At 39.8% G+C, this 20,342-nt stretch overlaps 2 protein-coding genes across 6 annotated transcripts in view; one reads left to right on the forward strand and one right to left on the reverse strand.

Moving 5' to 3' along the window:
* MCM8 (minichromosome maintenance 8 homologous recombination repair factor) overlaps positions 1–2,695 on the reverse strand; it is an 18,071-nt gene extending 15,376 nt beyond the window's left edge. Inside the window, exons 1-5 of one of the 2 annotated variants that reach the window (XM_075413368.1) lie at positions 2,634–2,695; positions 1,653–1,784; positions 1,384–1,458; positions 802–884; positions 482–631 (exon numbers count right to left, since the gene is read on the reverse strand). In XM_075413368.1, coding sequence (XP_075269483.1) covers positions 482–631; positions 802–884; positions 1,384–1,458; positions 1,653–1,767 — 423 coding nt within the window. In that variant the 5' untranslated portion in view covers positions 1,768–1,784; positions 2,634–2,695. Of the gene's footprint in view, positions 1–481; positions 632–801; positions 885–1,383; positions 1,459–1,652; positions 1,785–1,883; positions 2,204–2,633 lie in introns of those variants that run through there. The other variant, XM_075413367.1, reaches the window with a different exon arrangement.
* Positions 2,372–19,054, forward strand: TRMT6 (tRNA methyltransferase 6 non-catalytic subunit). 4 transcript variants are annotated; one of them, XM_075413371.1, is made up of 12 exons: positions 2,465–2,538; positions 3,112–3,279; positions 4,724–4,851; positions 5,264–5,373; positions 8,261–8,352; positions 8,441–8,524; positions 10,517–10,641; positions 11,449–11,813; positions 12,054–12,139; positions 15,365–15,467; positions 15,551–15,637; positions 16,725–19,054. In XM_075413371.1, exons 2-12 carry the CDS (start codon positions 3,266–3,268, stop codon positions 16,896–16,898), a joined length of 1,368 nt encoding a protein of 455 aa, XP_075269486.1. In that variant the 5' UTR covers positions 2,465–2,538; positions 3,112–3,265; the 3' UTR covers positions 16,899–19,054. The 4 variants fall into 4 exon arrangements, with proteins under 4 accessions (XP_075269485.1, XP_075269487.1, XP_075269486.1 ...); XM_075413370.1 differs by lacking the exon at positions 3,112–3,279 and having other exon boundaries at positions 2,372–2,538; XM_075413372.1 differs by lacking the exon at positions 3,112–3,279 and having other exon boundaries at positions 2,372–2,538; positions 17,744–19,054.
* The last annotated feature ends 1,288 nt before the right edge of the window (positions 19,055–20,342 follow it).

A 20,342-nucleotide genomic window follows, 5' to 3' on the forward strand; every position in this document is an offset into this window, starting at 1 on the left:
AAAAAAAAAAATATATACAATAATCTTTAATGCTGGTCAACGTGTGGTATTTTGACTAAAGCACAAACATCTGAGAACTTCTGTGTCAACAAGCAGTGAAATGCTACCTAGAGATATTGAACAGAGCCAGGAATTCCTCAGTCTGCTCATCCTTCACCCACCAGCTGCATGAGGTGGGACACAGAATGTATTCCTCACAGTACATTATAAAACAGGAACTGGAACTCCCTGTTAAATAAGTGTTGGAACTACACTTCGTTTTAGTCAGCTACTTTGTTGATGAATAAGCAAAATGCACCACGACCAAAGCATTTTCAAAACATGATTTTGCAGGCCACACAGAAACAGTGGAGAGATGGAAGAGTTTGAGTTTTGAATAAACAGTAAATTTCAATGATTCAGAAAAACAAGAGATTTGGGTTTTATAACATAATTACCTTTAAGTCCCACTGATTCTTTGTGAGGGTTTGAACATATTTACCTGATGAATTGCCAGGCCCATGCAGTGCAGTATTTTCTGAGGCATATCCCTTAATTCAGTAGATATATTTGGTATCAATTTAGTTAATTCTCTATCTTGTATCAGTTCCTTATAGTCCACAAGAATACTTCCTTTTCTTTCTATTTCATCCTGTGAAACATTTTAAGTTATTAACTACACTTCAAATCACAAACACAACACATTAAAATCATGTCATAAACACTTAATATCTGTGATAGAGATTATTTTTGATGGAGAATGTAATGTTATTGTATCACCAATAGGTTGTTGGGGCAGGATATGTTTTGTTTTGTTTTTACCTTATCATAAAGCTCAATGCGTTGCATGAAAAACTTTTCAAAGGCTCGAGTCTTCTGGACAAAAGGAGACTTGTCAACATAAGCTAATTAGAAACATGTTGCATTAGTAATTTACATAAATAATTAATTCCATTTCACAAAATAACACAAGCAGGCAATTTCTCTTCCATTATTTTTCTGTATTCCAAAACTAAGATGATGGATCTCTACAGTATCACAGTAATGTTCTAAGACCTGTTACAAAACAGAAATTTGTCTAAGACAACATAGGACAAGCACATAGGATCAAGAAAAGTATAGCAGAGGTATGCATATTCTAGTCTTTGACAGACTGCAGGTTTTATGCGGCTAATTGAATAGGTTTAAGAAAGACCATATTTCACACTGTTGAAGATTCCTTTCCAAGGTTTGCAGCCCACAGGGATCACAGCACAAGATTGAAATCTCTATTGTATTCATGCTTTTCTCTAAAAAAATATGAATTCCCGCTGCTTTCTGTTAAACATATCCCCTCTACTTATAACCAGCTCTAGAAAAAATTGAATAAAATAGTTGCTACATATAATTTCGACCTAAAAATACCTTCAGAGAAATAAAGCTTCCAGCCCTTATAAGGAATAAACTGGTCCAAAGTCGATTGAACTAGTCGAGCTCTTACTGAAAGAAAAAAAAAAATAAAAGAGATTAAAATGGAGATTAAAACAACGTGGATACTAAAACTGCAAGTTTTATTCTCAGCGATGCTTTCGACCGCCAGGAGGCAAACAGCTGTAACCGCCTCGCGCAGAAGTGGGTCAGAAGAAAAGCATGACGGCGGCAGGAAGCAGGGAGAAGCACGGGAGCTGGCTCACCAGGTTCGGGCATTCTTTTCCACCCTCCCCTCTGGCCTCCGCCTCGCCATCCTCCTCGCCAGCCCTGAAAGCCTCTTCCCCGGGCGCACCCCCTGCCTCGGAGGTCCCTGCTCATCTCGCTCCGCAGGCGCCCTGTTTGAAGAAACAGAAATTTTTACCAGAAAATATTTAATTTAAACCAGGGTTATTTTGCCGGCGGGGGCTTCGCCTGCGGGGCTGCGAGCGAAGTACCTCGAAGGCCATGCGGAAGACCCGTTCTCCCTCTTCCCACTACAGAGCCCGGGGAGGAGAGGGGCAAAGAAGAGCCCCGTTGAGCGGCCCCGGCGATGAGGGGACAAAACAAGGGCGCCGAGCTCCCTCAGCAGCAGCCGCCGCACGCGAGGGCTTTTGTCCCGCGCGGGCCACCGTGCCGCTGCCGGCCCACTGAGGAGACAGGGAATCCCTCGCTCCCCTCAGCGTTCTATTTTGGCGCCGATCCCTTACTTCCGGCTCTGCAACCAATCCCGAAGGAGAATGTGGTGTCGCTGCGAGCAGGAGGCGTGGCTCGCCGGCCCTCATTGGCCGGATCTTGCCCTACCGAGCGCGGTCTTACTCCGCTCGCTCGCCCTTCCGCTTCGGCCTCTGCTGGTTCACCGCGCAGGCGCCGCCGCCCCGCCGGCCGCCCTGCCATTGGCGGGAGAGCGGCGCGTGCGCCGCTCTCCCGCCAATGGCAGGGCGGCCGGCGGGGCGGCGGCCCCTGCGCACTGGCCACCTCCGCGACGGAAGGCGCACGAGCGGCGGGGACGATGGAGGGGGGCCCGAGTCCGGGCCCGCTCATTTGTGAGGGGGATTGCGCCGTCCTGAAGCGGGACGACGTCTTCAAAGCGGTACCCGTGCTGCGGCGGAGGTGAGGGACCGGCCCGGGGCTTTCGATCGCGCTTGTCACCTCCGCCCCCCCCCCCCCCCCGGTCGAGGTTTGCGCTTTCCCCTCTCCTCGCCCACCTGTGAGGCGGCTCCGGCGGTCGTCGGCGCGGCCCCGCCTGAGGGAAGAGGGGTCTCGGGGCGGCCGATGCTTTCCTGCCGTGCCAGTCGGAAGTGAACGGCCTCGCTAAGCCGGTGTGACAGGCAGCGGGAAAGATTTTAATGCTGCCTCGGTTCCTCCTATAAAAACCCAGGAGATTTCCTCGCTGCGTTTCTTGTAAGAGTTTGAGGGATCCTAAGGTGGTTTTGTGCTGTCGTTGTCAAACCGGTGCCGACCGAAGAGGAGAAAAGGCGCAGCAGCCTGAGAAGCATGTAGGCGTCACACTTCTCTCGCTGCGGCTTGTAATTTCTGCGAGATGCAGCATTGCCTTGTCAACGGTAGGGACTGGTTTTAGTGTTCTCATCGGCGTTAGTCTGTAGGAAGATGGTAGCTGTCAGTTCTAGACAGTGACTGCTTTGGAGAGGATGCTATGAAAGGTCTCCTATTTCTTTTTCCTAGGCCAACTGGCATAGCAAGAAGTGCCTGCACCCCAGCAGGAAATACTGTAATCAGTGGACACAGCCTGGTCTCTTCCCCTTGCAGCAGACAATTTTATAGACCAATGTGTAGAAGTCAGTGTTGGGTAATGTGGCCAGACATCTGATTCGGTAGCATGGAGACTTCAAGGTACTACACTCGAATGAGACTGGTTTAAAAATGGCATAGCGCAGACCTAAGAATTTGGGAATACTGGTTATTGACAGGCTTAATGCTCACCACTAGAACCTGGCACCAAAATCAAGCAGTTATTCTGTTAGCCTGCAAAGCACTGCCAAGATCAGTTCATTATCTCTTTTCGTTTTTTGTTTAAAACTCCTATCATAAAAGAAGGAATAAAAAAGTCAAAGAGTAAATATTGCTACAGGAAATTAAATAACTTTTGCATTAATTTTTCCTTTTCTATAATCTGATGAGGGTAAGGACGCTCTAAGAACGTGACATTAGCTGCGGTTGGATAGTCTGTTTAGAATGGTCATCAACATGAAATTTGAGCACATGCACACAATTTTTTGTCTAAATCCTTTCCAGTCATTTAAAGTCTTTTATAATCTTTTATTAGTCTTTTAAAATCTGGGTTGGCAGGGATTAACAGACTTGAAGTGAGCAAGTATAATGCTGTTAATTTTTTTATTAAGAGGGTTTGGTAATAAATGTCTCTGGCAAGTTTTTATTCTTATGCTTTATTTAAATTGTATTTGGGGATATGATACAAATAATGCCATATGTAAAACATACGCATGAATTGCACACTTCAGTCAGTAGAAAACTCGAAATGACAAAGAACTCAACCTTTTTCCTTAGCTTCATAATTAGTGATGTGTCTGATTAATCAGCATAGTAAGAGCTCATATTGGTAAGTTTTGTTTGAAATGTGAGTGTGGCATAGACACTGGTACCCATTTCATTTGGCAAGACTGGTATTTCTCTGGTCAGCAAGGAAACCTTTGTAGGTCAGCCTGAAAGTTAAAGGCTTTTTGGGTCCTTTTTTGTGTGAAGAAGAAAAACTGCAAACCTCCCTTAGTGCAGTCAAAATGAAAGGGATAATAAATTTTTTTTTTCTTTCTGTATTACTCATTTCTAGGACTACATGACACTCGGCTGTCTGTTTTCTTCATAGTCCTTTGGCAAATGTTATTTCTAAGGAACTCTGCAAAATACAGGTTCATGCTCATCTTTTTGCACTAATCTGCATAACCCATCTGAGATTTAAGATACTTTAGATTAATTTAATTCCTTGCCTTGTTCTGACTTTCTCTGTCAAAAATAGTACTATACGATTCAGGTGCTATATCCTTGTTTTATCTGCCTTTCAGAATTCTTTTGAACTGGAAAAAAAATTCTTACTGTTCGCTCGATTTAAGTTCTTTGTTCTTTTCTCAGTGAGCTTCAGTTTAATGTGGTTTTGTGGCTAACGGTAATTAGCATTTCACATTTTATATTTGTCTTGGTTTTCTTCAAGGATATAGATAAAAATGGCATATATGAAGCTATTGTTTACTGTCAACTATTGTGGGTTTCAGACATAGTAAAAATAATGCTTTTAATATAATTATTTTTTAAATTATTTCAGAAAAATTATTTTTGAGAAGCAGTGGTTCTATCTGGATAATGCCATCGGACACATTTATGGAACTACATTTGAAGTAACCAGTGGTGGAAACCTCCAGCCAAAGCAAGACATGGAAGAGACTACCACAGGTATTAGAGCATTGTCTGGTTGGAAAAACGAGTTCCAATGAATTTGTTTCTTTGATAATACCAAAGATGATGGAAAAGCTTTCTATTAATCATTTGTTAATTTGATGTTACTTACATTCTTTCTGTCATAACAGTGCATGGTTTTGTCTTGATCTGCTGTTTCACTAGTCCTGTAACAAATCAGCTTTTTAATATGGGATAAAATTTGAACCTTAGTTTGGGTGAATATATGTACTAAGGTGTATTTTACATACTACATTTTATTGATTGCTTAGGCAATACTTTGCAAGGCTGTGAGTGAAGCATGTGGGTTTAATTCTGAGAAGTCTGCTTTTGTGAAACTAAAATCATGTTTCTCCAACTTAAAGATATTTAGAGCTAGATTTTACAAATCTATATCCTTTTCCTTTAGACACAAAAGAAGCAGGTACAGATAATCGTAACATAGTTGACGATGGAAAGTCTCAAAAACTGACTCATGATGACATAAAGGCTTTGAAGGACAAGGGTATTAAAGGACAGGTAAAAATAAGGTTTTGGTGTCATTTCTGTGCTACCTTGATGGTTATATTTTAGTTTATGAAATAGGCTCTTCTTTTTATCGGTGCATAGACTTCAGTGCTTTTTCTTTGTTCTTCTGCTCAAGTCACGTTTTTCCTAAAGATCTGTTTTTACAAAAATGCAAAGGCTGTTTGCAGAGAAAACTTCATGTAAGGTTGGCAACTTTGTTAACAGAGAGTGAAGCATGAATTTTTACAGCATCAGAAGTCATAACAGACAGAAATACTAAAATCATTAAAGAAATATAGCTTACGTAATCACCTCTTAGTTTTGTTTGTTTATAAGATTCAAAATATTATTTCTATACTACAGACATACTGAAATCATGCAATAATTAAACTATCAAATGTATAGGAAAGGACTGTGGATAAACACCAAAGTATTAACAAATAGCACCATGTAACAAATGTACTATCAGTGTGCCTCTAGGCAGTACCTGCCAAACACATGTGATGCCTGGGTTTTATCTGCACCCCGAAAGCTGAGAGATCAGTTCTGTTCTGTTAGAATAAGGGATTGGATTTTACCCTGCACTTTGTCAACGAGAAGCGAGGCCATCTTAAATGTTAAAAAACCATTTCAGCCAGTTCTGTTCGGCACATGTTACCAGTCAAAATTCTCTCTCATCTTTGTTTTGCTTTTTCTAATGAAAATAAGAAATTGCTCATGCTTACATCAAGTTCATCTCCTGCTTGCATCTTGTTGTTCTGCTTTTGCCAGCTTAATAATGGATGGATCCAAGGAGTTCAGAATGGTATTTCTTCTGTTTCCATGGTTGTGCTCCTCGTGGTGTTATCTCTTTGAGAAGAATGTACTAACCAGTCTGATCGCTTTGACATTTTCTGTTTGTTCTCATTATCCATGGCAGAAGATTGCTCTGGCTTTTCTGTATGTCCTCAGCATGTCTGTGCCATACATCTACCATACTATTATTTTAGGTTATTAAAATATCCTACTTTGTTAACTCTGGCTTCTGAACTGTAGCTGGATGTTCATTTTAGACTGTGTTGTATTAGCAGCAATAGGTATTATTCTTCCACAAATGCCTGGTAAAACTTGAATTCATGTTTGGGAATGACACATCTTTCTGACACAGGCTCAATTTAGAGATGATTGAAATAAAACCACCTCAGTGTTAATGGGGTTTGATTTCCCATCACTTCCCAAATCCTTCTGAGGTCCTGAGGGATGGTGTTAGGATGCAGACACGAAGTGGCGTGTACTTTCAGGGCACTGCATAGTGCCGCAGCTTCCGTTGGGCTTGTTTTGCTTACCCTACAGAAATATTCCCTGGTTTCCTTGCTGTAGTTTTTACTGAAAAAAAAAACCCAAAACCAAACAACCCAGGCACTGCATGTAACTTTTTCCAAGAATAAAGCAAAAAAAGAATGATATGCTGTTTCATGCCATTAATAGTACATTTTAAGTGTTTGAAGGACTTCTAAGAAATAATGGCTTGAAAAACAGCCATAGAAAATGAGAAGTAGTTGCAACCGCTGTATTTTGGAGCAGGTTCTTAAAGCGCAGTGGGAGATGCGTTGTCCACGTTGAAAAGAACTCATTTTGTCATTCCCCACCACCACCCTCTCCAAACTCCTGTGAGGCCACGTTATAGTACTGCTCTTCTTACATGTTTAACAGAGACTTACAGTTTTAGCAGTGAAACGACTTTGATCGCAACAACCAAAATAGCACTGTGCAGCATTTCTTCTTGTATTGCATGAATGGAGACAAACCCTGAGCAATGAAAGCTTTTTTTTTTTTGTTGGAGACCTGAATGATTCCTCCAGCTGGAACCTGAAAGTACGAGGAAGAAGAGCTGGATTGGCAAAGGGAGGAGATTAGAACAAGGAGACCAGGAAAGAAAAACTGGAATTCTGGGAAAACCTGGGAGCTAGAGAAGGAAGAAGGCGGGGGAGTGTTGTAGGAAATTGTGAATACTAAAGAGTTTGATATCGTGCAGAAAGCTGGTACAGGAATCTAGCACGATTTGGGAGGCAGAAGATGCTAAGTGGGGTAAGGGACATGTCTGATAAATAGCCAAAGTATAGGGGAAGAACTAGCACAAGAGGGGAAAAAAGATACCCTCAGAGGTAGAGATGCTAGTCAGACAAGAGACCCAAAGACGGAGTTGGATTAAAGTAAATATTACGTATGACAGCTTGGTTTGTTCTGGTTTTGTAGAGTATTTTTGCCTGTATAGCTTCACACAGGATTTAGGGTACTGTCATGTAATCCAGTTACTATGGGGAACGTTAGACTGACAGAATATATGTCAGCTGTTCATAGAAACTGCTGATAAACATAACTCTGCCTCATTCTAAATACAGGATAATTAAAAGTAGCTAATCACTTAGAGAAAGCAGGGTAGTCTTATTCACATTCAGCATGGGATAAGAATACGTAGGTACTGAGGCTTCACAGTAAGGGCTGAAGTAACAACTTGCTGATGCTGAAAGGAACAATCGTCCTTTTTCTTCATTACTGGCCATACGAGTCTGCCCTCTCTCATGAGTTAGTTCTGGCACCTAACAGATTCCTTCCCCACAAAATACCCCGTTTCCAGGATAAGCATGTTCAGTTTTATCATCTTTATGCTGGCATTATGTAGTTAAAGAACACTTAGACACAAAAGTATATGATCAAATTCCTGAACCTACTCAGGGTAGTGCCTCACTTGTTATGTTGATTAAGAGAAATTTACTTTGGCATTAATGTCAGTAGAAGTTAATGGTACACATGCTTCTACTGGAAGAAAATATTTTCAGTGTTTGTTTAAAAAATATTATGCATGAAATGAATGAGAAATAAATACCAGCTATAATAAAAATAAATTATCTCTTCCAAGGAAATAGTTCAACAGTTAATAGAGAACAGTACAACCTTCAGAGACAAAACAGAATTTGCTCAAGATAAATACATAAAGAAGAAGAAAAAAAAGTAAGTGAATTTTAAAATGTGGAAAATACTTAGTAGATCTCTAATTTGTTGAGTTTGAAATAAGACTATTATTATGTGTTTCTTACAGATATGAGGCAGTAATTACAATTGTAAAACCATCCACTCGCATTCTCTCAACAATGTATTATGCAAGGGAACCTGGAAAAATAAAGTAAGTTTTCGTTTTGTTTCTTTTTTCAAATTGTAACAGAAAGATATTTTTCAAAATACCTGTGTTATACCAGAGTACTTATCACATTCCTTCTTTTTTTTTCCTGTTAATGGAAAGATTGTAAATTAATTAAAAATAATGTCATGTAGAAAATGAATCAATATGCTATTGCAGCAAAGGGGAAAACTTTTGCATGTGACATCAGCTTTTACCATTTCCCTGCCACCACCGTCTTGCTAATTAGCTATGCAAACAGATGCTCTTTGCGTTTTCAGAGATATTTCTTGGCTGGTTTTAGTCAGTGGTGTATCATCTCTGTGTTTTGGCTCAGTAATCAAAATAATAAGCCATCTACCAGAAGCAGGAATGTTTGTCTTTAATATGTTAGGGATTCAAAATCTTCTTCAATCAGAAGTCTCTAGAATTTAAAGATTTTTAAACCTATGGTGAATGCTGGGGTGTGGGAATGGGGGGGCCAGCAACGACAGAGATCTAGCTGCGTTTGATTTTCACGTACTTAAATGATACATTGTTACAGATGTTGTTTAAGATGGACTAATTTCTTGTTTTTAAAGTAGTAATAGTAGATCTAATATGCTGAGACCTCAAATTTATGTTCTCTAAGGCTTCTCAAACTTTTCTCCCCTTTTTTTCCCCCCATCTCCTCTGCTTGGCTTTATTTGTCTGTTAAGATTAGTTGTAATTTCCTTGGCTGTCACTGAGTCTTGTCAGCACGGGTGCTGCAGTCATCAGAGTTAGGTTCTGATCCTGGATTGCAGGTGGTGTGTGCTGCTGCGAAACAGATGAAAGTCACTGAGGGTACATTACTGGATTAGGAAATGCATTCAAATACCACTTGCTCTTTACGAAACTGACATGTTAGAACAACAAAAAATGGAAAAGAAGTTTAAAAAATATTTTGTCTGACTGGCACAGCATGAGGTGTGCACTTTATTATGTGCACTCTGCTTCATATTCTACTTTTGCTATTTTCTTCGTAAGCCTAAACACCCATTCCCTGCTAATTTCTCTGGTTCTAGTGCTTCTTTATTACCAGATGGTTAATTATAAGTTTCCACATGGTGACTCTGAAGGCTACTGATGTATTCCTGAAAATCTGCCTGTAATGCAACTTTTTTCGACAGGCTCCTGAGCTAATACACAGTATTAATATAATATACAAGTAATACACAGGGTCCTGCACGTGGGTTAGGGTAATCCCAAACACAAGTACAGGCTGGGCGGAGAGTGGCTCGAGAGTAGCCCTGAGGAGAAGGACTTGGGGGTACTGGTGGACGAGAAGCTCAACATGAGCCGGCAATGTGCACTTGCAGCCCAGAAAGCCAACCGTGTCCTGGGCTGCATCAAGAGAAGTGTGGCCAGCAGCTCAAGGGAGGTGATTCTGCCCCTTTACTCCGCTCTCGTGAGACCCTACCTGGGGAGTCCTGTCTCCAGCTGTGGAGCCCCCAACATAGGAAGGACATGGATGTGTTGGAGCGGGTCCAGAGGAGGGCCACGAAGATGATCAGAGGGATGGAGTACCTCTCCTGTGAGGACAGGCTGAGGGAGTTGGAGCTGTTCAGCCTGCAGAAGAGAAGGCTCCGGGGTGACCTTAGAGCAGCTGCCAGTCCCTGGAGGGGCCTACAGGAAGGATGGAGAAGGGCGTTTCACAAGTGTGTGTAGTGATAGGACAAGGGGGAATGGCTGTAAACTAAAAGAGGGCAGATTTAGATTAGATAGTAGGAAGAAATTCTTCACCATGAGGGTGGTGAAACACTGGAATAGGTTGCCTAGAGAAGCTGTGGCTGCCCCTCCCTGGGAATGTTTAAGGCCAGGTTGGATGGAGCTCTGAGCAACCTGGTCCTGATGTCCCTGCTCATGGCAGGGAGGTTGGAACTAGATGATCTTTAAGGTCCCTTCGAACCCTTACCATTCTATGTTTTCTAACTGTAAGAAATCTACTTTTATTTCTTAAAATCCTCTGTCTTCTAGCCACTTGCGATATGACACCCTTGCTCAGATGTTGACTTTGGGAAACATCCGTGCTGGCAACAAGATGATTGTTATGGAAACGTGTGCAGGCCTTGTGCTGGGTGCGGTGATGGAGCGAATGGGAGGTAAGCAACATGGTAGCTTTAGTAACTCGCAGACTGAGAGCTTCCCTGAAACTTAAGAAATACACATCTCTGTGATACTTCAGGACTTCAAAATACTCTCAGTTTTTAAAATCCACTTATTACTGTCTCCGATAGTCAGAGATACACTTGTTTTTCTATTGGAGAAAGTTGTATTTTGCATATTTCAGTTGGATTTATTTTTAACTATTCAAAAAAAATATGAAATTTCAAGTTGGTATCCCTGTATGTAGATCTGTTTTAGTTTCTGTCTTAGCATAATGACATTGTGTTCAGAAAAGGCTGTAAGGAGATTGTATGCAGATTCTTCACAGGCACCTGGGAAGTTCAGGAAAGAGAATGGCAGAAAACAGTAACACTGGAATTTGGACAGCCTGCAGCACTGAAAAAATTCTTTGCCTATTAATGCTTTTAAATTAGCTTTCATTTTTTAACAAAACCACTTTATAAGTAACAAACACTGTAGAAAATTTGTGTTAAATTAGCTTTTCTAACAATGTGTCACTGCTTATATGTTCTGTGCTAATCCTAGATACATGTTTAATAGATGCATAATCTTTGAGTTACCTTGTGCTTTTGAGTTGCAGTAACTTGTCTTTCCAATGAAGATTTTCTACCTTGAGGCATACTTCAGCAGCCTGTTAAATTTGATGAAGGTTAGATTAGATTAAGAGCAGGCAGTTTACTCACCTATTATTAAATGAATAAGCATTTTAGAAATTTGGAAAATTTAAGCAATTTAAGAAATTCGGGCTTTCCAGTCTATTTTTAATTCTTTTGCTCTTGTAGGCTATGGATCCATTATTCAGATGTATCCAGGAGGAGGACCTGTGAGAGCTGCTACCAGTTGTTTTGGATTTCCGAAACTTTTTTTTGATAATCTTCATGAATTTCCTCTCAGCAAAGTAGATAGTCTCCTCTCTGGGACATTTTCTACAGAGACTCTGCCATCAGAACCTGAAGATAACACGCTAGTGGCAGAAGAAAGCAATGGATTGACTGATGAGAAGCAGACTTCCCTACAGGAAACGGAAGAGGAATCTACTACTGAAGCAGCTATGGAGATCAACCAAACAGAGGAGCAAGAAACAATGGACATTAATGCTGAAGATTTAGAATTGAAAGAGAACAAAGAAAAAGAAAATAAAGAAAATGTAAGAATATTCGTTGTGGCTACTGAAGTTTGACAATATCTAAATACTTAAAATTCTGCCGTCTGAATCAGACATGCTGAAATACAGCTTATTCAGGTGTTAAAAGTGGAACTTTGGAAGTTGTCTTTTGTTTTGGATTAAGCCATCTAAGACGCAAAAAATGAAAATTCAGTCTGTGCAATAGTGATCCAATATATAATTACCAGTTAAAGTGTAAACTATTTGTTTTGTTGTTCAAAGGTTCGGGAAAAGCAAAGAAAACAATGGGAGAGAAGGAAAAAGCTAATAGAAACTGCTGCTTTGTTGAGAGAGAAGAATGCTGATGGGTGAGTTTGTAGTCAGAAAGGTCTTCTGTTTGAAGACACATCTACAGAAAATAATTTCCTTTGAAACTAGTACAAGCTGTGTTTTAAAAATACCTTGATTGTTTTCTTAATAGTTACAAGCAAACAGGCCAGGTGTGCCTTGAGTCTTGTTTGGTTCTTACTTGGTTGAGATTTTTTCTGTTATTTAAATGGTTTGAAATTTCGTGATCTAAAAGTCAGTTTCCTGATGAGCTATGAGTAAACTTTTTTTTAAATATATATTCTGTCCAAAGAGAAACAGAATCCTGGTAGAATTTAATACAAAACAACTGCTGATAAAAATCACAGGATTCAAACTGGCAAAGCAGAACCTGAGGTTTTAAGTTTATTAAATTGGAACTAAGTTTGTTTTGGAGTTTGGTTATTTTTAGAAACTCATTTCTTTTTTACACAGGAAAAGACATGTACCTTCATTTTACCTGCTTTAGCCAGTATCGACTGTTCCCAAGGAACAATTTAACATGAAGATTTAACATCAGAAGTTTAAAACAAATATGATAAATATATTCATAGAAATTCAGCCCCACAATAGTGTAAGAGCATTTGTTGGTTGGCACTTTTTCATTATGTTCTTAGCAAACGCTGAAGTGATTTGAGTTAATCAAGTAACATTAATTTAGTTAAGTTAATAACATCCACATTATTTTTTTCCTTCAAAGAGTATTGGCTCACTGGGAATAAAGCCATTCTGCTTGGATAAATTTTAATACACATTTATTGGTTATGTTTAAATGCATGTCTATAATTTTTGTTTTTATTATTATGAATTGTTTTAACTCATGCTCATTCATATTGTAGTATGTATCTCATCGAGCACATTTAAGCAGTAGAATTAGCCTTTTCTGTAAAGATGCAGAGACAGGTTATTCCGTGATCTCTGAAGCAATACAAAGGTAAAGGAGGTTTGTAAAAAGTACTGCACATGTGTTTGGCAGCAGCAGCAGCATCACTGGTGACGCCTGTGGATGACCATTAAGCTGCCTAAATAGTGGTAGTGTTTTGTTACGGTTTTACCGCTGTCTTCTCCACCCTATGTGTGGTCTGGCAAAGCAAAAATTAATATTTGACTTTAATTGATTCTTCCTGTAGGATAAAATAGTATATTTAGTTGTTGATTAAGTTTGAATTCAAGGAAGCGTATTTAGTATTTGTCTCCTTCATTTGTTTTCAATCACTCATACACTTCTTTTGTCCTTTATAATGCATGAAAGCTGTAACAAATTATATACTTGAAGGGATGAGTGATTTCTTGCCCTAGGAAGTCTTTGGCATGATGGCAGGAAAGAGAAGTGTATGGTTGCCTGAAGGCACTGTCCCAGATGGCTCAGTCAGGATCACCTGTCTGTAGTCATCTGCCTCTTCTATAGCCCACCGTTTGTTTGAGATCAAGAACCACAGGGTACACACACTGCTATGCCAGGAAGAATTGGCATGGAATAAAGAAATACTTCAAAGCAATGACCTGGCACGCGAGTAGAAGCAGGCAGGGAAGTTAGGGTTTGGTTTGGTTTTGTTTTGCAAGAGAGAATCAGGGAAAGAATATGTAAAAGCTTGTTAACATTGGAGGTGGGGAGAAAGATCAGGACTTACTGTCAGAGCAAATTAAAACTGGTCGTTAGGTAAAGATGGGCACCAACTTTGGGAGAATTACTTCTTGAGGTCCTGAATTTTACAATATTTACTATTTAATGTAGAAGATACAATTTTAATAAAATTTATGTCTTCTGTGCTGCTATGTGGTAAAACAGTCCTTCTAGTAGACCTGTTTGTTCAATGCCATTTATGAGAGTTGAAGTCTGTCACAGGTCTTTGAGGGTGAAAAAGGAAAACATTCATTAGGGATTTGGTATTCTTCTAAAGATGACTTTAAGACAGATTACTAAATTTTTTTGATACAATGAAAGCAGAAATTGGTTTACAGACACTCCATGTGTTTGGAATTAGACCACACACACCCCTCTACCCTTCCTGACCTTGCTCTACCTCCTCCTCCTCCCCTCTCACCCATGACGTTAATTTTGCGACTGGCCAGACTACCTGCTGACAGCAATATGTGCTGCCATATGAGAGAACAGAATTTGATTTTTTCACAGTCTCTCTCATCTCTCACTTACCTTCCTGTTGTCTGGCAGAGCTCCTTGCAGTGTCAGTGTAGCACTCCAAGCCTTCTGAGGCACAGTCTGGAGTCATCTTTATTTATGGTCCACTTGGTTAATTACTGAGCACAAATTTTGTGAGGTTTGGAATTAGGGTTAAATCTGTAGCCTGCGAGGCCATGGCCAGCAGAAACCTGAAATGGAAACCACTGTAAAAGAATTGTCTTGCCTCTTTGTCTCTCTTGTGTTTAGAAAATTGAACGTCAGTTTTTATCTCCATTTTGTTAGGTAAGTTTGACGGTATCTCCAGTGCTGTACAGTCCCCTGGAGAACAAATGTGAATTAATTGATGGGTCTTTTCATGTAGTAACTGTATACTACAGAAGCAGTTTAATTAGCCATTCTTTCTGCATAACTTGTTAACTCATTGAATCTTAACCATTTCTTGCAGTATAGTTTAGCAGCGATTTTTTTTTTTTTCTTAAGAACTCTAGATACCAGTAGAGAATCTTAAGCATCTGTAAACATGAGTTATAATGTGATACTAAAATGAGGATGAAGAATAAAATATGAAGCGCCTCTAAGTTGGCAAGGACATAATTTCTTTTTGAAAGATTTTTAGTTATGCGTAACAAGGGATTGTTTTCTCTTTAAATAATAACTTTTTAATATAAAACTGTATTTAACGAAGATTACCCAGTCCAAAGAATCATGACTGAGGTTACATTCTAAGGAACAATTAGCAGTCACAGAATTTAAATTATATTTGGACAATGGTCTTAGGGTAGGGAAACCAGCATGCAAATTCTTGGGTCGCAAGAATTACTGTGGAGCTCAGCACAGCTGAAATGAGTGCTTCTGCAGCGCGTTTAACATACTGTGCTTTAGGGAACAAGTGTTTTATCCTCTTAATTGTGCGAGTAGGAAATCGTGATTTGTTTTCATATTTGGGGAGTTGTTAGAGCCATGAAAACATGCTGATTAGCAACATTTAAGCTATAATTGATAGCCATGCTAAGTAGGAAAAACTGTCACTTGATGAATAGGTTTTAGAAGCAGAAAACTAATGCCTGTGAAATTTCTTTTGCAGCTTAATTGTAGCCAGCAAGTTTCACCCTGCTCCGCTGTTACTTTCTTTGTTGGAATTTGTTGCTCCTTCAAGGCCTTTTGTTGTCTACTGCCAGTATAAAGAGGTAAATCAAGTATGTTACTTTAGTTGTTCTAGCTCAAGTTTGAGACTATGCTGCTGTATAACCTACTGTTTGTTTTTTTTAAGCCATTGTTAGAGTGTTACACAAAGCTGAGGGAAAGAGGCGGTGTTATTAACCTAAAGCTCTCTGAAACCTGGCTACGCAACTACCAGGTAAGGATTACAGTAAGTGGCTGTCAAAACAGCACGGGTACTGGGCAGCAAAACACTCTCTGAAAATACGGCTTTTGGACTTACTGAAACTGTGCATAAGCCCATGCATTTGTTTTACCTGAGAGCAGTAGGAAAATATTCTGAAGAGTTTTAATGCTTCATTGCAACAATTTCAAATGGAAATACTTTATTTTCTTCTTACAAAGTATTTAATTTAAATATTTGCTAACATAGTTGTAGCACACTGACAGATTTAATAGTTGTGCTGCATTAGTGGCTAGCGTAAAGTGAGGGACAAGCTAACGTCCCATAAGAGAGATGCAGCAAAATATTACAAGTGTTTATTCATTTCCAGTTGGTTTGATAGCTGAAAAAGAATTTGTACTGTTAAGAATGGTGGTGACTTAACAAGTCAGTGTCTTCAAATAACACATTTCCTGGAACTAAAGTGATTAGGAGATTGATAGATGAAGACGTTCACACGCATTAGGCTTGGCGAGGGTTGCTATGTCCAGCTGCAGCTGGGAACAGTACTGCACCGTCTCCTGGACACACTTCAGTCGGCTTAGACCTGTGATGGCAGACAAAGCAAAGAGGAAGCATAGCTGAAGAGAAAGAATCTACAGAGAAGCCTAATGTAGCTGAAAGTGATGGTTCATTGCTATGTCTTACAAGAGTAGCTACGTAAAGATTATGGTGACAGAACTGGAAAGGACTGGATTACTTAACGCTGTCGTGTTAGACCAGCCATGGTCCCTTGCAAAGTACACCAGTTCTGAACGCATCAGTGAGACTTTCATGTGTCCCAAACCTTGACTGCGTAATTTTGCTGGAAACACCATGAAGTAGTAATTGGTAAGGCAGTAGCCTGTGTTCTTAGGTATTTCTAGAACTGGTTTTTGGTATGCAGATACTTTGCCCTTTAAAGATAAATACCCTTTCCAAATAGCTGTTTGTTGTGGTGGCTGGAAAAAAAAAATTACATCTTATTCTGTAAGGTGAAATTACACAATCTGATGTGCACATATAGAGTGACTTTTTACAGCTGCTTGTTTTTGTGTTTGTTTTGGGTTCTGTTTTTTTAAAGGTCTTACCAGATCGAAGCCATCCAAAACTGACGATGAGCGGAGGTGGCGGGTACCTTCTATCTGGTATAACTGTTGTCCTGGATAAGGGCAAATCTGACTCCAGTCATCCAGACGCCCTGAAGACGGAAGAGCCATCATCTAAAAGATGCAAAGTGCAAGACCTTCATTGTTAACATTTGAAGAATTGATTAGTTTTTCAGATCTCAGGAGTCTTATTGTTGGTAAAATAACAAGTATACTTTCTGTGCTCTTGACAGCACAGTAATTGCACCTGTCACACGCCTGTCAGCAGAAAGCAGCGGGGCTGTGTGGTAGGGAGGATTGTCTCGCTCTTTACCAGTTTACATGATCAGAATGGGAAGAAAAACCCTTGGAAGCAAACATCGCACTGAAAGCACAGTAACTTCAAAAAGAACAGGAGATCAAGAGAAGATAAAGCATCAGTGAAGGCATTCTAGTTGTTTGTGGCCAAAAGTGGATGCGATAAAGTGGGTTTTTTAAAAGGTTGAGTCCGAATCAACACAGCCAACTTCCTGTTTTCCCAGAACAGCATCGGGGTAGAAAATTCTGCGCAGTGATCTGCTCCCTCTGGACACAGAGCCTGGCTGTGTGCAGTAACTTAAGGAAGAAGAATGAAGAGCCAAAACCATACACTTTTCTTTCCAAAGGAACAATAAAAAGAGAATACTAATACCAGAACTCTACAGCACGAACCCATGTTTTTCTGAAATAAATACAGAAGAGAAAGTGCATGTTTGTAAATTAAAATACCAAATATTTAAACAGAATGTCTCTATTAGTATTGTCTGCCATTTTCCTGAGAGTTGTTATATGTTTTTAAGATACGACTATTTTAAAAACTGATATATATATATTTATTGTACTGTTTTATCTTCCATGATGTGTGGCTTTTTTATTAATTTTTTTTTTAAACTTTGCATTTGCCATTTCAATTAAACTGCAGGGTGTTTTTCCTAATGAGGTTTACTTCATTTTTCTTACTTTTCCCTCTTTTTAGAAATACAGAGGCTTTAAGAGGAGAATATGGGAGCTTCTAGAGTCAGCAGGACTTGGCTTCCATTATTGAGCTTACTCGTCAGTGGGAATCTGGAACTTTGGGATCAAGTAATCAGACTTCATAAAGCTGTAAAATTCTGTATATTGGTAAGAATAATGCTCTTCTAGAACACTATTAGCTCAAAACAGGTGTTATATTTTGTGTAAACAAGCAGCTAAAGATTTCCCTTAGCTAAACAGGTACAGTGTATCTTCAAATTTTTGTCTACATTTGTTCTGGTTTTTTGTAAACTTCCCTTTTTTTTCTATTTTTATGGAAAGCTTTTCTTCTCTTACTTATCTGAAAAAAATACAAATGGACAGATTGCAGGTTTCACCATCGTCTCTGTATCCCACCTACTCTGTGGATCTGGAAAATGTGCTTTGCCCCTCTCACTTTTCCGTACAGTGTCAGTGTTGCAAATCACATGTAGGGAATAGAAATGTGATGTGTGGCTTCTACTAAGTTTTTTTAAAATTCTGGATTTCTCCTCTTTTTTCAAGAATTGGGGGGGGGGGAGGGCAGAGGTTTTCCTTCACTGTCTGTCCACCTGTGCATACGGAAGGTAAGCTGGGACTTTCGAAGCAGCCAGCGCTCAGCATGTGATGGAGACATGCTGGGTGTATGTGTGACATACCTAGACTAGAGCAACAGAGAGCAGCCTGGAAGCTAGGGAAAGGCAAGAAAATGATGAAATCGGTGTAAGCTAGGCGATTAACACCAAAAAATTATCTTTTGCCTCAGTTTCCTTACCTGTAAAGCAGCCATAGGTACTTCTCTGCCACTTGCATTTAGCTGGTAGGTGCTTGGCTGTCATAGCACTACAAAGGTGTAAAAAATTACACAGGAAAAGTTAGGTTAAGAAGTAGGATTTGAAATGTATGTTGGTTGCTTATCACACACCATGTGCTAAAAACAATAACCTGAGGAAAAAAGCTGATTTATTCATATAATAAAAAGATGAGTCGTAAGAAATAAGCAACATGGGTATACCTGGAAAATTACTTTAGATCGAAGCCAAACTGGCTTCATTTCACCAGGATTAACACTGACACACCTTCAGTACTGAATCCTGTCCCCCAGTTTTTAAACACACCATAATATTTGTACCAATGAAAGACAGGACGAAACCAAGAAATAATTCATGTAAAGTATTTTAAATTATGGATGTTTCAGATTGATGGAACGTATTCTATATGTAATAGTGGAAGAGCACATCTTGATGTAACATTGTTCCTATTTTAATTGAAACATCAATAAATGAAACTCAAGAGAGGCATTGTTGACATTCAAGTTTTGATTGTCTGAAAGGCTCTAGGGAGCTTTTATATTTTTACAAGTACCAAATTAGGGAAAATATAGAACACATGAGAAAAAAGAGAGTGCATCCTGTAAGATCTTAACAGAAGTTGAAAATAACCGGTGTAATGAAAAGCATCTCTGAGGAACGCCACCCTCCCCCGGCAGCTGGCAGTGCCCAAGCTCTGCAGCCGAGCAGAGCGCTCAGGCCTCTGCTGCTGGAACACACGGTGCGTGTCTGGCGGGGTGGGGGCCTCGTCCCGTAAAGGTATTGCTGCACTGAAAGGCAGTTGGTTCCTCCTTTTCGTCCTATCTTTACTTAAAAAGCAGAACATACAACTGCCTTCGCTATGCAAATTTGCTGAAAGTAGCAGCTGAGAAGAAACAAGTAGTTACCAAGCTTTCCATTCCTGCCTTTTACTAAAACTACACAGCAAATTTACCATTAACCAGGGGTGCATGAGCCAGAAGTGAGGCAACACTTTCTCAGAAGCCAAAACCACCATTCCAGCTTCATTTGATTTCCTGGAACAAGGTTATGTAGCTTACACACCATACTTGTTTCAAATTGTACCACGTAGCTTCAGCACCAAAAGCAAGAAATTTGCCCTTAAATAATGCAAATTAATGTAAATTGTATTGGCCGTTTAAAAAAAGATCTAGCGTTACCCATCAAAAAAACCTCTTGATCAGGCCATGCAAATGTGTAGATAAAAATGGAGCCGGCAGGAGCAGCCAGAACAGCTCCTCGGTGCTGGTGGCATCAGCCCTGCAGAGCGACACAAGCAGAACAGAGAAAGACAACAGATGAGGGGGCTGTCACAAAGCTCTGGGAAGCCATTGACTGATACTTCGTTTGAAAGGCTTTCAAGGGACTTGTTTTTAAGCAAAAACAGTGCTGATTCACAAACACATATTTCCATAAGCTTAGCCTTTTTTAAAAAAAAAAACCAAAACCTAAAGTTGCATACTTCAACAATTTCTTGAGAAAGTTTTCTGTGCTACAACTGAAGGTATTTGCTTCTTACACACTCACAGTCACGCTTTCTCTCATACCAGCCGGGGGAAAAAGGTACTATGCCGCAGTGACTGTACAGTATTGTAAGTTTTAACAGGTAGCGTCTCAGAATTTGAGGACAGCAAAGTATTTCTGCAGCTGGGATATTTTTCTAACCTTCTTTCCTGTTGCTGGAAAAGCCTGGTGAAACACGGTCCTCCTGAAGTAAAAATTCTGTCAACTTCTCTGAGCCAGAATTCAATC

The sequence above is a fragment of the Opisthocomus hoazin genome, chromosome 2 (assembly GCF_030867145.1).
Source record: "Opisthocomus hoazin isolate bOpiHoa1 chromosome 2, bOpiHoa1.hap1, whole genome shotgun sequence".
Classification (NCBI taxonomy): domain Eukaryota; kingdom Metazoa; phylum Chordata; class Aves; order Opisthocomiformes; family Opisthocomidae; genus Opisthocomus; species Opisthocomus hoazin.